Genomic DNA, 15,846 nt, shown 5'->3' on the forward strand with positions numbered 1-15,846 from the left:
CCCCCTCTCCCTCCCCCCCCCCTCCGCCCCACTCGCTTCGGTCTGAGAAAGGCCTAAAAACAACATTTGTCTCCACGGAGGCGTTTGGGAAAAGGTTAAGTCCACAGCCGCCGCCGCCGCGGCCGCCCGCTTCCCACCGCCTGGGATTTAGGAGTTATTAGCCGCCGCGCGGGGGCTGAGCAAACCATTGAGCCGCCCGGCCCACCTGGGGACTGGCGGGGGAGGGGGAGAAGGGGGGGAAGGGGGCGGAGGGAGGGGCTGGCCTCCCCCACTCCCAGCTTCGGCCTCGGCCGGCCTATAGGAGGGAGCTGGAAGCCCCGGCGGCAGAGGGGAAGGGCCGGGGCTCCCCTAGGCCGAGGAGCTGGCTCCCCAGGTTCCAGCTCATGGCTTTTGTGCACGCGCGCGCGCGCACACACGTGGAAATAGAAATGCTACAGGACAAGCCGGGAGGAGGCTGAGACCGGGTCCGAATCATTCGTTCTTAGCGCAGAAACTGAGGAACGGAGGGGGAGGAAACGTGGCAGGAGTCCCCCCCCCCCAGCCCCGCCCCCGCCCCGCCCAAGCCGCCTGCCCCTTTTCTCCCTGGAGGGCTTTCATTTGGCAGCCCGGCACGCTCCGGGTCCTCCGCGCTTCCCGCGCGCTGGGTACTGGGTGGAGACCCCCTTGGGTGGGGGCTAATCCGGGAAGGAAGCTGGCACACGCGCCCCCAGGCTCGGAGTGGAAGCCGTCCAGCCCCTCCCGTGGCACAGTCACGGCCGGGTGCCTCCTCGGGCCGGGGCTCAGGTCCGTCCAGCTCCGGGACAGAGTGCGCTGGGGGCGCAAAGCATCCTGGGGGCCCAGAGCGTCCCGGGGGGACAGAGTGTCCTGAGGGGCCCAGAGCGTCCCGGGGGACAGAGTGTCCCCGGGGACAGAGTGCGCTGGGGGACAGAGTGTCCTGAGGGGCCAGAGTGTCCCCGGGGGACAGAGTGTCCTGAGGGGCCAGAGTGTCCCGGGGGACAGAGTGTCCTGAGGGGCCCAGAGTGTCCCGGGGGACAGAGTGTCCTGAGGGGCCCAGAGTGTCCTGAGGGGCCAGAGTGTCCCCGGGGGACAGAGTGCGCTGGGGGACAGAGTGTCCTGAGGGGCCCAGAGTGTCCTGAGGGGCCCAGAGTGTCCCGGGGCCCAGAGTGTCCCGTGGGACAGAGTGTCCTGAGGGGCCCAGAGTGTCCCGGGGGACAGAGTGCGCTGGGGGACAGAGTGTCCTGAGGGGCCCAGAGTGTCCGGGGGACAGAGTGTCCTGAGGGGCCCAGAGTGTCCCGGGGGACAGAGTGCGCTGGGGGACAGAGTGTCCTGAGGGGCCCAGAGTGTCCCGGGGGACAGAGTGTCCTGAGGGGCCCAGAGTGTCCCGGGGGACAGAGTGTCCTGAGGGGCCCAGAGTGTCCCGGGGGACAGAGTGTCCTGAGGGGCCCAGAGCGTCCCGGGGCCCAGAGTGTCCCCGGGGACAGAGTGCGCTGGGGGACAGAGTGTCCTGAGGGGCCCAGAGTGTCCTGAGGGGCCCAGAGTGTCCCGGGGCCCAGAGTGTCCCGTGGGACAGAGTGTCCTGAGGGGCCCAGAGTGTCCCGGGGGACAGAGTGCGCTGGGGGACAGAGTGTCCTGAGGGGCCCAGAGTGTCCCGGGGGACAGAGTGTCCTGAGGGGCCCAGAGTGTCCCGGGGGACAGAGTGCGCTGGGGGACAGAGTGTCCTGAGGGGCCAGAGTGTCCCGGGGGACAGAGTGTCCTGAGGGGCCCAGAGTGTCCCGGGGGACAGAGTGTCCTGAGGGGCCCAGAGCGTGCTGGGGGCCCAAAGCATCCTGGGAGCCCAAAGTGCGCTGAGGGGCCCAGAGCGAGCTGGGGGACAGAGTGTCCTGAGGGGCCCAGAGCATCCCGGGGCCCAGAGTGTCCCGGGGGACAGAGTGTCCTGAGGGGCCCAGAGTGTCCCGGGGCCCAGAGTGTCCCCGGGGACAGAGTGCGCTGGGGCCCAGAGTGTCCTGAGGGGCCAGAGCATGCTGGGGGCCCAAAGCATCCTGGGAGCCCAAAGTGCGCTGAGGGGCCCAGAGTGAGCTGGGGCCAGAGTGCACTGGGGTACAGAGTGCACTGGGGTACAGAGTGTCCCGGGGGACAGAGTGCGCTGGGGACCCAAAGCATCCTGGGAACCCAGAGTGTCCCAAGGCCCAGAGCGTCCCGGGGGACAGAGTGCGCTGGGGTACAGAGTGCCCTGAGGGGCCCAGAGTGAGCTGGGGGACAGAGTGCGCTGGGGCCCAGAGTGAGCTGGGGGACAGAGTGCGCTGGGGCCCAGAGTGCCCTGAGGGGCCCAGAGTGAGCTGGGGGACAGAGTGCGCTGGGGCCCAGAGTGCGCTGGGGTACAGAGTGTCCCGGGGGACAGAGTGCGCTGGGGCCCAGAGTGCACTGGGGTACAGAGTGCCCTGAGGGGCCCAGAGTGAGCTGGGGGCCCAAAGCATGCTGGGAGCCCAAAGTGCACTGAGGGGCCCAGAGTGTCCTGGGGGACAGAGTGCAGGGGGTGGGGCAGAGTGCCCTATTCCTCGGTCATTGTGTTCCATTACCTGGGCGTGGTCTCAAGGGGGACGGGGGTGGGGGGAAGAGGAAGCCTCTGCAAGGACATGAAAAGATGGCTCGGGCCCCCTCCCTTCCCCTCCCCCCGGCTGAGTCCCATCGGATGCCCCCATGCATCCTTGAGGGATCGCAGCCAGGGAGAACCTTCCCCAAGATGCCTGTGAGTGGCCCCTCCCTGAAGCCTCCCTGGCTGGGTGCTCCCTCCGGGCTGGTCTAGAGCCCGGTCTCCCCAAGCCGGGGGGCGAGGAGGCAGCTCTGCGAGAGGGAGCTTGGGTTCCCAGGGGACCCACGCCTTGCAGAGGGGGACACTGGGCAGGGAGAGCCTTTCTCTGAGCCCGGAGAGAGAGGGAAACTGACCCAGGCGCTTGAGCTCAGGACCCCGGTGTCCAGCAGGGTCTGCAGAGCCGCCTCCGGCCCCCCTGGGGGGCTCCCGTTCCCTGGGCCCCGAGCCTTCCGGAGCGGAAGCCGGGCCGCGTTTGGGGGCCCGGGGGTCAGGAGCCGGGGGTCCGAGCGCCAAGCCCCCGCCCCCGCCCGTCGGGCTCCTGGCGAGGTGATGATTCAGAGGGGAGGTGGAGGAGCTGAGCTAACTCGTTTCCCACGGCGAGTGTCTGCAATCTTGGGAGCAATTAGATTTAATAGAACAGAAGCCTCCTCTCGCCGCTCCCCGCTCCCTCCTCCCTCCCCTCCTCCCTCGGGCAACGCTGAGCCAGAGACCGAGGGGGGGCAGAGGTGGCGCGGGGGGGGCGGCGGATCTGGAGGGGCTTTGACGTCAGCCCTGCCTATAAGAGGCTGCGGGGAGCGGGGCAGCCACAGCGAGACCCCGGCCGCGGACAGTCAGCGCTGGCAGGATGCCCACCCCCAACACCTCGGCGCCGGCCGCCAAGGGCTTCCGCAGGGCAGTGTCCGAGCTGGATCCCAGACAGGCGGAGGCCATCATGGTAAGGGGCCCGGACCCGGGGCTGCTCTGCCCTCTGACCCGGGGCTGCTCTGCCCTCTGACCCGGGGCTGCTCTGCCCTCTGACCCGGGGCTGCTCTGCCCTCTGACCCATCCCGGCTGGCCAAACGCTGGGCCCCCGGAGATGCTGCGCTGGGATGGTGTGTGCGGGGAGGGGAGAGCCCCAGGTCCGGGTCCGGAACATGTCTCGGGTGTGGGTCTGCCCAAAAAAGCTCAGGCAGTGGATGAGTAGAAGGGAGATTGTGTCCCCTCCGGCCCCCCATTTTACAGAGAAGGAAACTGAGGTCCAGAGAGAAGGGAAGGACTCAGTAATCCTGGGGGCAGGGCTGGGGCCTCGGGGCCTCGGGCAGGGGGAGTGGGACGGCACGGTGGGCAGAGCCGGGTGGCTCCCCAGCTTCTAGCGGGCTGGGGAGTGAGGACAGTGGAGGCGGGCGTGGGACCAGAGGTGGGCAAGGCCTTGGGGTGCCAGCAGCCAGCGCCTTCAGGGGCGTGCTGAGCCTGAGGACGCTCCCCGAAAGTCCCGGCCAGGTTTCTCTGCCCCTCCCTAGCTCGGGCTGCCCTTGGTCCCTGACAGCCTGCTGGGCTCCTCCTGTTCCAGTGCTGACCGGAGAGCCCCCCACGTGTCCCCCAGCTCTGTCCCCACCTTCGGGTCTGGAGGCTTCAGCCTCACCCCCGTGTCACAGAAGTGAACGGGGGCTCGTCTGCTTCCATCTCTGAGTCTCAGAACGGAGAGGACCCCACCGTGAGCGGGGGGGGGGGGGGTAAGAGCATGAGGAAGTGGCCAGAGAAGCCCCTGCTCCCCGTGGAGCCTCGGCCACTTTTCCTGCTCCTGCCACCGGCAGGCCCGGGGTCGGGGACCAGCCGCCCCTTTCCCGCCCTTTGGGGCGAGGCCGGGGCGCCCCTCCCCACCCGACTGCCCGCCCGAGGGCCCCACTCTGATGGAGACGGGGTGGGCCGTGGAGGCCCAGCCCCGGCAGGGGAAAGCGAGCCCCAGAACCCGGCCCTGAGCGGGGGCTCCCCCCACAGGGGAGGGAGGCGCCTGAGCTGGAGGCGCTGCTGAGGGGACCCAGACAGTGTTCTCTTGGGCTGGGGGGGCGACGCTCCGGAACTGCCGGCGTTCCCGCTGCAGTCACAGAGAGGGGAAATCGGGCCCCTCAGACTCCAGCTTCCGGAGCCAGGCGTGCAGCCCATTGCAAACCATCCTCCAAGCAGGGATGGGGGGCCTGCCAGCGCCGCCCCCCCCCCCCGGGGCCTGCCACAGACTTCCAGGGGCCAGGGCCAGGGGAGGAAGACTCGGCCAAGAAGAGCCCTTCCATGTGGGGGAGAACTAGTTCCCCGGGAAGTGAAGATGGAGGCGGAGAGGAGACCCTTGGAGGGGGCTGGGGGACCTGGGCAATGCTCGGCCCCGGCGTGGGGCTGCCCCACCAGTGCCCGCAGCGGGCACTCACCGGGTGCCTCGGTGACCCAAGCTCGGCCCCACGGGGTGTAGGGAGGATCCCCTGGAGACGCGGCTGCAGATTGGGGGAGGACGGGCCAGGGGCCCTCCTGCTGCCCACGTGGGTGACCAGGGCCAGTCCCACCCCTCGAGCCCCGTGTCTGCCGGTGGGCACCCCCTTTAGACCCCTCGTGCCCCAGAGAGCCTCGGGAAAGAGGCGCCGAATGGCTCGGTGAGGTGTGGAGCGGGGGTGACGGAGGAGGAGGGACCCCAGCTCACAATCGCACCCCCAACCCTCTGGGGCCCCCGAGACCAGGATTTGGAGCAGAGTCTGGGAAGCCCCAAATGAGTGAGGAGCCAGACAAGCGGTTTAGCCAGCGTCGCTGGACCTTGTGGACCCCACACTGGCTTTGGTTTTGCCTGAGACACCCGTGGGTCCCCCACGGTGCCGGCTCCTGGCCTGTATGTGGCGGGTAGAGGTGGGAAGGAAGGCGAGCACTCCCTGGTTACCCAGGATGGGCCGGGCAGCTCCGACACAGCCCCCCCCCCCTTCCCGACTCGGCCTTTGCCCCGCCCATCAGTGTCTACACCGGCCTGTGAATCTCTCCCCCTCCCCCGGGGCCCAGAGCCAGAAGGGGCTGTGCCGCTGATCCCCCGCCCCCCCTCCCCCCCCCCCCCCGTCCAGTCCCCGAGGTTCATCGGCAGGCGGCAGAGCCTCATCGAAGACGCTCGCAAGGAAAGGGAGGCGGCTGTGGCGGCGGCGGCTGCGGAAGCCTCCGGGGACCCCCTGGACGCCATTGTCTTTGAGGAGAAGGACGGGAGGGCCCTCCTCAACCTCTTCTTCACCCTGAAGACGGCCAAGTCCACGCCGCTGTCCCGGGCCCTGAAGGTGTTCGAGGTGAGAGAGAGCGGGGCTCTCACGGCCCCCGGAGCACAGGCGGCCATGGGCTTCTGTGGCCAGCTCGGACGGGTCCGGGAGGGGCTGGTCAGGCCGTGGCCCGGTGACTGACCTCCCTAATGGAAGGCTATCAGACTGAAAGATGGCCAGTGCGGACACGGGAGGGACTTGGCAGGTTGTGGAAGGAGCCCCCTCCTCTCGGGCACTTAAGGCTCGAGAAGGGAAAGTCGATGTGACAAAGGTCACACAGCCCATAAGCAGCACATCTGGGATTCGAACTCGACTCCTGTGCTTGGGTTCCCTTGGCTGAGACTCCTCTCTGGAAGGGAAGTGGAGGAAGGCTCACAGAGCAGCCCCGGCCACTGTCCCTCCTGTCGCCTGCCCCAGTGCCCTGGGCGGGAAGATACAGCCAGTCCTAGGAGGGAGGGACATGATGTCATTGGTGGGGACTGCAGGGCTGAGGGGCAAGTTGGGAAGGGAAGGGTGTGTGTGTGTGTGAGAGACAGAGACAGAGACAGAGAGACAGAGACAGAGAGAGAGACAGAGAGAGAGAGAGAGAGAGAGACAGAGAGAGAGACAGAGAGAGACAGAGAGAGAGACAGAGAAAGGCAGAGAGAGACAGACAGACAGAGACACAGAGAGAGAGACAGAGACAGAGACAGAGAGAGAGACAGTGAGAGAGAGAGACAGTGAGAGAGAGAGAGAGAGAGAGAGACAGAGAGACAGAGACAGAGAAAGGCAGAGACAGACAGACAGAGACACACAGAGAGAGACAGAGACAGAGAGAGAGACAGTGAGAGAGAGAGAGAGAGTGAGAGACAGAGAAAGGCAGAGAGAGACAGACAGAGAGAGACAGAGAGAGAGACAGTGAGAGAGAGACAGAGAAAGGCAGAGAGAGACAGACAGACAGAGACACAGAGAGAGAGACAGAGACAGAGACAGAGAGATAGACAGTGAGAGAGACAGTGAGAGAGAGAGAGACAGAGACAGAGAGACAGAGACAGAGAGAAAGACAATGAGAGAGAGAGAGAGAGAGAGAGAGAGAGAGAGAGAGAGAGAGAGAGAGAGAGAGAGAGAAGAGAAGAGGAGAGGAACAGAGACAGACAGACAGACAGAGACAGAGACAGAGAGAGACAGAGTGCACGTGTCTCTGTGTGTAAGAGTACGTGTGTGTCTGCCGTGAGTGCGCCAGTGTCCGCCCCGGCCCCGAGCGGGAACGGCCGCAGCCTGGGGCCGCGCAGGTGCCGGAGTGGCCAGAACCCCGCCCCCCGTAATGACATTTGCGGCTGGCCGCGGGCCCCGGAGTGGGGAACAGCCGCTAATGGGCTGGTGGCTGTCAAATTAGGCCGGGATTGATGCGATGAGTGCGGGCAGGCGGGGGAGTGGGGGGGGAGGGCTGCCGCCTGCATGGATGGGGGCGGGGACAGAGCGCGGGGCTCGGGGCTCTCTCTGCCCCACTCGGGACAGCGCCCGCCCCTTCAGCGGCCACAAAGGAAGCTCCCGATCAGCTGCGGAGCGACCCAAGGGCGGGTCCAGGAAGCTCAGACCTTCGTGCCCATTTTACAGAGAGAGAAACTGAGACCCGGGGGGGGCGTGGCAAAGACCCACAGATGGCAGACGTGGAACTCAAACCCAGGCCAGACCCCGACCCCCGGACACGGGCTCCGGCTTTCCCGCTCGCGCTGCTACACTTAGTCTCTAGCTCCTGGGGCTGGGGGCGCACGGACGTGGGATAAGGGGCTCTGAGTCCGAGTGCGGCTCGGGCCCCGTGTGCGTCCCTGGCCAAGTCACTGCCCTTGTCCCAGCCTCGGCCGCCGCGGCCTCCAACCCGGCGCGGACCTGCCTCCGCACGGCCGTGGAGGGAATTGGGGATCTCGGGGCGCGCTTTGAAGTGCGCGCTCCCGGGATCACTTTCCAGGCAGGTCTTTTCTTTGGGGGGCGGGGGGCGGGGAGGGCGCGCTCGCTTTCCGGCTTTGACTCCAACTGCCCTGGCTTAGAAAGAGCGGGGCGCAGGCTGCTGCACCCATTATACAGAGGGGAAAACTGAGCTCGGCCTGCGGGCTCCGGAGCCCGTTGCGCCGGCTCCGCCTTTCACAGCAGGGCGGTGTCCCGGCCCCACTCTGGTCCGCCGAGAGGAGGAAAGTGGCAGGAAGCCTTCCCTTCTGTTTCTCCATCAGACGTTCGAAGCCAAAATCCACCACCTGGAGACGAGGACCAACAGGAAGCCGAAGGAGGGCGCGTCCGAGCTCGAATACTTCGTGCGCTGCGAAGTCCACAGCGGCGACCTGGGCACCTTGGTCAGCTCCATCCGGAGGGTGTGTGATGAAGTGCGCAGTACCAAGGAGGACAAGTGTGAGTCCCGCTCTCCCCCCTCACACCCCGCACCCCCGTCTCCCGTCTCCCCCCTCCTTCCCTCCCTCCCTTCCCTCCCTCTCTCCTTTCCTTCCTTCCCTCCTTCCTCCCTCCCTCCCTCCCATCCCTCCTTCCCTCCCTTCTTCCTTCCCTCCTTCCTTCCTTCCTCCCTCCCTTTCCTCCCTTCCTCTTTCCCTCCCTCCCTTCCTTTTCCCTCCCTCCCTCCCTCCCTTCCCTCGCTCCCTTCCTCCCTCCCTCCCTCCCTCCTTTCCTTCCTCTGGACCAGACAGAAGAGATGGGGGCAAGGACAGAGAGGCGCAACTGTCCCCAGAAGGTCGCAGCCGGAACCCTCTGTCCTGTCCCTCTCCCACTGACTCGCAGCCTCGTTCTTTTGCTGTTAGCAATGATGCTCACGAGGGGCGGCCCTTGCATTGCCCCTTGGGAGTGAGGACCGTTGTCCCCTCCCCCCGCTGCCCTTTGGCAGGAGGGGGCCCCTGCTCGGCGCAGGTCGGACGGAGGTGGGGCTGCCCAGGGTCGGTCCCTTCGGGATCTCTGGCTCGGGCCCCCAAGGCAGCAGGCAGCCCGGGCCCTTTCCTGCACTAGCCAGTCCTCAGTTGCTTTCTCAGGCTTAAGCTTGCACCCACAATGGCTGAGGGCTGAGGGCTGAGCCGCTTCCGGAAGAGGGACCCACAAGCCATCTCACTACCCACCCCACCTTCCGTTTCATAGCGCCCTGAGTCTGTCCTCCCTTAGTCCTTGTGAGGGGAGGCAGCGCAGGTGGGGAAACGGAGGCTCAGGAGAAGCCTCAGTGTGGCGACCTGGGGCCTCAGACTGATTTGCTGCCCCTTGGGAGAGAGGGGAGAGTCTGGGGAGAGAATAGGGGAGGATGCCCTTGCCCTCCCCGGCTCTCTCGGGGCTGGCCACCGAGATGGAGCCCAGGGAAACGGGAGCCTCCATCTTCGATGGCTCCTGACGGGAGGCGGGCAGCGGAGGCTGGGGAGCGCCACGCGGCTTCTGCAAAGCTAATGGAGCCTCTTTTCCGTGAAGTTCACTGGTTTCCCAGAAAGATCTCAGAACTGGACAAGTGCCACCACCTGGTCACCAAGTTTGACCCTGACCTGGACCTGGACCACCCGGTGAGTCGGCTCCTCGATGTCGGGGAGGGAGGCTGGGTGCGAACCGAGGGCCAGAGCGGCCCCCTGACCGCCTGGCTCCGTCTCCCCTCCTCGGCAGGGCTTTTCCGACCAGGCCTATCGCCAGCGGAGGAAGATGATAGCGGAAATCGCCTTCCAGTACAAGCAGTAAGCGGCCGCCCCCCCCCCCCCACCGTCCCGGGGCCCTGCCACCAGCCAGAGGCCAGAGCCGCGGCGGGGCCCCCGGTCACACCCAAGACCCTCCCACAGGGACACACTGGCTATGGCCACGGGGTCACTGAGGAAGGCCGCGGCTCACGGCCGGTCTCGGGTCACCCTCGTGAAGGGGGCAAAGCCCCTTGTCCCCGAGGCTCCTAGAAGGTCCCGGAGCCGGGCCGTCCCGGGCACCTCTGCCTCGTGCTGCGGGCATCCCGGCCCTGGCCCTTGGCTGCTTTAGAACTGGGGGGAGAGGGCGACGGGGCCCAACCCGGGGGCTTGGCTTGGGAGCCTTGCTGAGGAGCAGGTCTGACCCACCCGGGGCTCTTTCAGCGGAGAGCCCATCCCCCGAGTGGAGTACACGGCCGAGGAGATCGCCACCTGGTGAGGAGGGGTCAGGGGAGGGGGAGGGGGAGGCTGGGGAGCGACCTGGAGAAAAGGGCCCAGACGGGAGGGCCGATGGCGGCCCGGGGCTGTGTCAGCGGCCGGGCGGTCACCCATGGGGAGCTTTACGGGAAACTGGGGGAGACAGCAAAGCCTCAGCATCCGCCGGGGCTTCCTGGGCGCCAGCTCTGGGGCCCGGGGGGGCCGAGGCGCAGATGGGACCTCGGGAGCCCGGGCGGCACAAACAGCCTCACATCCTCGTGGTGGCGCCATGAGCTTTAATTAGGAAGCGCCAGAGACCCCGTCATGGGGTGGGGGGCACGTGGGCAACCGGGGTGATTGGGGAGGGCCTTGGGCCCCAGCGCCTGAGCTCTCGGAGCTTCCTGGAGCTGGTCCCTGAAGGACGGTTTGGAGAGAATGGTCAGGAAGCTGGCCCGGAACCCGGATCTCCTGGGTCAAGTGCTTGTCTGAGGGATAAATGAAGGGCTACAAGGGAGGAGGGGAGCCAGAGGAATGGGAGAATGGGGGGCGGCCCAGGGGGTGGGAGAATGGGGGGCGTTCAAGGGGGTGGGAGAATGGGGGCGGCCCAGGGGGTGGGAGAATGGGGGCGGCTGAGGGAGTGGGAGAATGGGGGCGGCCCAGGGGGTGGGAGAATGGGGGGCGTTCAAGGGGGTGGGAGAATGGGGGGTGGCTGAGGGGGTGGGGAGCATGGGGGGCGTTCAAGGGGGTGGGAGAATGGGGGCGGCCCAGGGGGTGGGAGAATGGGGGCGGCTGAGGGGGCGGACAGATGTGTGAGTGGAGGGGGGATGGATGGCTGGATGAAGCCTGGGATGGACGGTGAATGAAGAGAGCCTAATTAACCTCATTCTCCCCGCCTCTCTTGCTCCGAGAGGAGCTGGGGGTTAATGGAGAAGCAGAAGGATGGGGAAGGTCAGGGAGCCCGGCTAGCTGGCGCAGGCCTCTGTTACCTGCCGGGCGTGCAGAAGGAGGGGCTCGTTTGTGTGCGCGGCGGCTCCTGGGGCCCCCGGCTCACGCCCCCCCTCCCCCTCCCAGGAGAGAGGTCTACACCACCCTGAAGAGCCTGTACCCCACCCACGCTTGCCGGGAGCACCTGGAAGCCTTCCAGCTGCTGGAAAGGTTCAGCGGCTACAGCGAGAACAGCATCCCCCAGCTGGAGGACGTGTCCCGCTTTCTGAAGGGTGGGACACTGTGTGTATGGGGGGGCCTGAATGGGCAGAGGGGGGGGAGGGGTCTCCCGGGCCGGACTTCCCGGCGCGTCTGTCAGCCAGTCCCGCTCTCGGGGATGAGCCAGGCCGAAAAACGCCCGTGGGGAGAGGCAGGGGCCTGAGCAGGGCTCGAAGGCTGGGGGTGGGGGGAGGGGAGCGGGACCAGTGAGGAGAGCAGCCTGGCGGGGGTGGGGGTGGGGGGCAGTTCTTTCTCATTGGTCCGGCCTTAGAGATGCCCCTCCAAGGCCTTGCCCAGGTCCAGGGCCTCGGCCGGGGGCAAGCCCTGGGGGCGTCCCCGGGCCGCGCCAGCTTTGTCTGAGCCCGCGCCGATCCCTGCCCTGTTTTAGAGAGGACGGGCTTCCAGCTGCGGCCGGTGGCCGGCCTGCTCTCGGCCCGAGACTTCCTGTCCAGCCTGGCCTTCAGGGTGTTCCAATGTACCCAGTACATCCGGCACGCCTCCTCGCCCATGCATTCCCCGGAGCCGTGAGTATGGCGGGCGTGGCCCCGGAGCGCCACGCCCTCCCCGGACTGCCACGCCCCCGGACTGCCACGCCCCCGGACCGCCACGCCCCCGGACCGCCACGCCCCCTGCCGCGGCCCCCCAGACTGCCGCCCCCCACTCAGAAGTCTGTCCCTCTCTGTCTGGCCTCTGGGCCTCCTGCCTGACCCCGACTCTCTGGCCCAGGGGCCCGTTATCGGGGAGGGACCAGCATCCCCTGGTGTCGGGGTGCGCCACTTCCCACCCAAACGGCAGCTCTTCACGGGCTGACAGATGGGGAAACCGAGGCCCAGAGAGCTTGCCCATCTTTTACATTCCCCAAGTGAAGGACGGGGGTGGGGCGGGGGCGATTCCAGGTCAGTGCAGTTTTGTCCAGCAAACATTGTTCAAGCCCCGGCCGTGGCGCTGCCGAGGGAGACCGTGGGGCCGGGGTCCCTTCCCTCCACAACCCCCCCTCCCCAGTAACTGATAACCAGCTCCCATGGGAAGCGCCTCTGGGAGGCAGGAAAGGGGGGGCCCTGTCACAGACCAAGGAAGGCTTCCTGGAGGAAGTGGCCAGCCACTGGCTAGGGAGACAAGAGTGTTCTGGGCCCAGGGAGGAAGGCAAGGCAGACGGCCGTGGGCAACAGGGGGGCCGAAGGGGTCCCGTGGTGGGAGATGGGGCTAAGATTTCGGGAGCAGCCATCACTGGGGCCAGAGGGTGGGCAGCGGGGGTCCGGTGTGTCCCGGGGGCGGATTGGCAGTGCCCACAGGCCCTCACCAACACCATCTGTTCCTTTATCCTGCCTTCCGGACACCCGTGGGCGCCGGGCACAGGGACTGCTGCCATGAGCTGCTGGGACACGTGCCCATGCTGGCAGACAGGACTTTTGCCCAGTTCTCCCAGGTAAGTCCTGCCGTCTTGGCTTGCACAGCCACAGCACTGCTGCCTGGCATTTGGACTGACCCCTGAGCCCTTCCAAGGGCAAGTGCCCAGAAAAGTGCCCGGGGATACTTCCAAGGGCAGGGGTGTGTGGAGGGAGGGGCAGCCAGAGGCGAGGGGAGAAGCGGGCAGAGTCCAGCTTGGCCCTATGTCACCCTCGCCCCTTCCCAGGACATCGGCCTCGCCTCCCTTGGCGCCACGGACGAGGAGATCGAGAAGCTGGCCACGGTAGGTCTGCCTGGCCAGGGCCCGCGGCCGGACCGGGTCGCGGAGGCTGCCGCGGAGAGGGGAGGGTCTGGCTTCGGGCTGGGGTTCTGGGGGTGGGGGGTTAGGGTTGAGGGGGGTCATTTCAGCCAGAATCTCACTTTGCAAACTTTAGGACAGAAAAGTTAACCGTCAGCGCCCAGAGGGAGGAAGGGGATCCTGTCTGTCCCAGCCTGGAGGCCCCTCGAGGGCCGGGCTCAGGGCGGCTCCTGCCCTGCTTCTCTGGCATAAGCAGTGGAGAATGGGGGTGCACAGGATGTACCTGGAAGGGTTTTTTCCTGGTTTTCTTTGGGAGATAATGGAGGCAGGGACAGTGGGACCTGACCTACAGAAAGCCCTAAGTGGGAGGGCACAGGAGCAGGGAGAGGGTCCTGCGGGCCGGAGAGCGGGCGCCCAGAGGTATCCGGGGGGGTGAGAGGGTCCTGCGGGTGCCCAGAAGCACTGGGGGGACAAGAGGGGCCAGAGACCAGGCGCCCAGGGCATCTAGGGGATCTCCTTTCCAGCTCTACTGGTTCACTGTGGAATTCGGGCTCTGCAAACAGAACGGAGCCATCAAGGCGTACGGGGCCGGCCTCCTGTCCTCCTATGGGGAGCTCATTGTAAGCCTGCCCCTCTGCAGCCCCTCCGCCTATGGGTTTCCCCCTTATTCCGAGCCCTCCTCGACCTGCCTGGTCCTTGGGGGCTCTCACCTTCCTAGGGTGATGGCGCTGAGGCAGAGGGCTGAGGAGGGGGCGCTGGGCCGGCTGCCTCTGCGAACGTCCTGCGGGCACCGTGCCCGCTGCTTTTCCCCCCAGCTCCTTGAGCCGTGGCCCACCAGGAGGATGGCATCCTGTGGCAGGCCCTCCCTCGGCCCCCCTCCCCTGGCCCCCTTCCCTCCCTCCTCTGGCCCCCCTCCCTCCCTCCCTCCCTTCCCTGGCCCACCTCCCTGCCCTCCCTCTCTGGAGCCCCGGGCCTCCTTTCACGGGGTGTCGGTCAGGGGCATTCCCCTTCCCATGGCACCTCCCGGGTTGGGAAGCCGACCCCCCTGGAGCCCCCCCAGCCAGCTCAGCCAGCTGCACACAAACTCCAGAGGGTTAGAACCTCCTGCGGAGCTGCCGCGACTGGAGGGCAGCCCCCCCCCTCCCCGCCACGCCGCGGGCTGCCCTCCGCGCCCGTGCCCTCCGGCTTGGCCGCCGTCGGGGGGGGGGGGGGGCTGACTGACGGCCGCGGTCCTCTGGTAGCACTCGCTGTCCGAGGAGCCCGAGGTCCGCGAGTTCGACCCCGACGCCGCCGCCGTGCAGCCGTACCAGGACCAGACCTACCAGTCCGTGTACTTCGTGTCCGAGAGCTTCAGCGACGCCAAAGACAAGCTCCGGTAGGAGCGCGGGGCCGAAAAGGGGGCGCGGGGCAGCCCGGCCCCCGGCCCGCTCCCGGCGCGTAACGTGGGGCGGCAGGTGCCGGGCGGGGCCTCGAGGGGGCGGGGAGCGAGCAATCAGGGAAGCCTAACCCTAAATGCGCGCGAAATCCGGACGCGAGCCGCTGTCCGTCCGGGACCCTTGGCTGTGACCTGGACAAGGTCATCCAGTCTCTCAGCACCTCTTCCCTCTGGGCGTAGAGACTCCCGGGCTCCACAGCCCCGGCCTGGAGGGAGAGACGGGATCGAATCCCGCCTTAGACACGAGCTGGGTGGTCCTGGACAAGTCACTTACACACTCTGCCTTAGTTTCCTCCCCTTAAAATGGCTCTAATAACGCAGTCAGAGTAGACGCTGAGGGAAAGCTAGTCCGCCCCCGCCCCCCGCCCCCCGCGCTTCTCTGGGACTCCCAGTCCCGCCTCGGGCCTGATCCGGGTCCCTCTCGCGGGGGCCGCCTCTCTCCCCCCTGTCCCCAGGGGCTACGCCAGCCGAATCCGGCGTCCCTTCTGCGTGAAGTTCGACCCGTACACGCTGGGCATCGAGGTCCTGGACAGCCCCCAGAAGATCCGGCACTCGCTGCAGGGCGTCCAGGACGAGCTTCACCTGCTGGCCCACGCCCTCAACGCCATGAGCTAATGGCCCTCCCGGCCCTCAGCCCCTCGTCCCCTCTCTCCCCCACCCCCGTCTCCCAGCCCCCGTCCCGGAGCGTCCCCGTCCCCAGGCTTGGCGTCCAGGAAGCGGGGGCAGATGGCGCGGGCCGTCAGGGAGCTGGCCGCCGGCCCCACCTCGGACTTCGGGCCCGCAGACCGCATCCTTTCTGGGCCTCAGTTTCCTTGTCTGGAAAATGAAGACCCTCGCCCTGGCCCCGCGCGGCCCGGGGCTGTTCCCGGGAAAGCGAGATTCCGAGCCGGGCGGCCCTTGTGCCCAGGGGACCCAGTGGAGAGGTCCCCCGAAGTCTCCTGGGCGCCTCCCTGGCTAGCGCAGCGCGCTGCCCCCCAAGGAGCGGAGAAGGCTTCCTGGGGGCCGGGGGCTCGGCAGAGCCTCTCCTTGGCCCCGCCCTCAGCCCCTCCCCAACGTCCCTGGGAGCCGCGGGCCTCTCCCTCCCTGGCCCCCCTCCCCCTCCTCGCTTTGGTTAATCCTCAGTCCCCGGGGTTCTCGGGCGCATGGGGGGTGGGGGGTCCCCGTGGTCCTTGCTGCTGCTGCTGTGTGTGGCCTGTGCATCTGTCTTGGTTTTCCTTGGGTCCAAAGCGCCCCGCTTAAGTAGGTTCCGGGTCTAGAGCCGCCGCTTCTGCCCTCGGGGGGTGGGGGCCCCTGCATGACCGACCCCGACAATAAAGGACACTAGTTCTCGGCATCGGGCCCGGCTCTGAGGCTTCCTTTCTTCCGGGGCAGCTGCCGGCGGTGGGAGGGCACTTGGGACATCTCTGACCTCACCCCCTCGGACGGAGCCGGGCTCCTCGTCCTCGCGGGCCCGCTTTCTGGGCGCAGCCACGAGAGGAGGACGGGAAGGGGCCGGAGGCCACGTGGCCAGCGCCCCCTGCTGGCTTCCGTCCAGCTTCCCCAGAGACACGCCATCCCTCCGT

At 67.3% G+C, this 15,846-nt stretch overlaps 1 protein-coding gene across 1 annotated transcript; it reads left to right on the top strand.

Moving 5' to 3' along the window:
• The first annotated feature begins 3,398 nt into the window (after positions 1 to 3,398).
• On the top strand, positions 3,399 to 15,617 carry TH (tyrosine hydroxylase). Its single transcript, XM_051965336.1, has 13 exons — positions 3,399 to 3,524; positions 5,662 to 5,874; positions 8,052 to 8,226; positions 9,274 to 9,362; positions 9,460 to 9,527; positions 9,909 to 9,959; positions 11,013 to 11,158; positions 11,533 to 11,668; positions 12,501 to 12,570; positions 12,778 to 12,834; positions 13,374 to 13,469; positions 14,091 to 14,224; positions 14,740 to 15,617. The coding sequence occupies exons 1-13, from the start codon at positions 3,435 to 3,437 to the stop codon at positions 14,897 to 14,899; spliced, it is 1,485 nt and encodes a 494-aa protein (XP_051821296.1). The 5' UTR covers positions 3,399 to 3,434; the 3' UTR covers positions 14,900 to 15,617.
• The last annotated feature ends 229 nt before the right edge of the window (positions 15,618 to 15,846 follow it).

Source organism: Antechinus flavipes, chromosome 6 (genome assembly GCF_016432865.1).
Source record: "Antechinus flavipes isolate AdamAnt ecotype Samford, QLD, Australia chromosome 6, AdamAnt_v2, whole genome shotgun sequence".
Taxonomy (NCBI): Eukaryota; Metazoa; Chordata; class Mammalia; order Dasyuromorphia; family Dasyuridae; genus Antechinus; species Antechinus flavipes.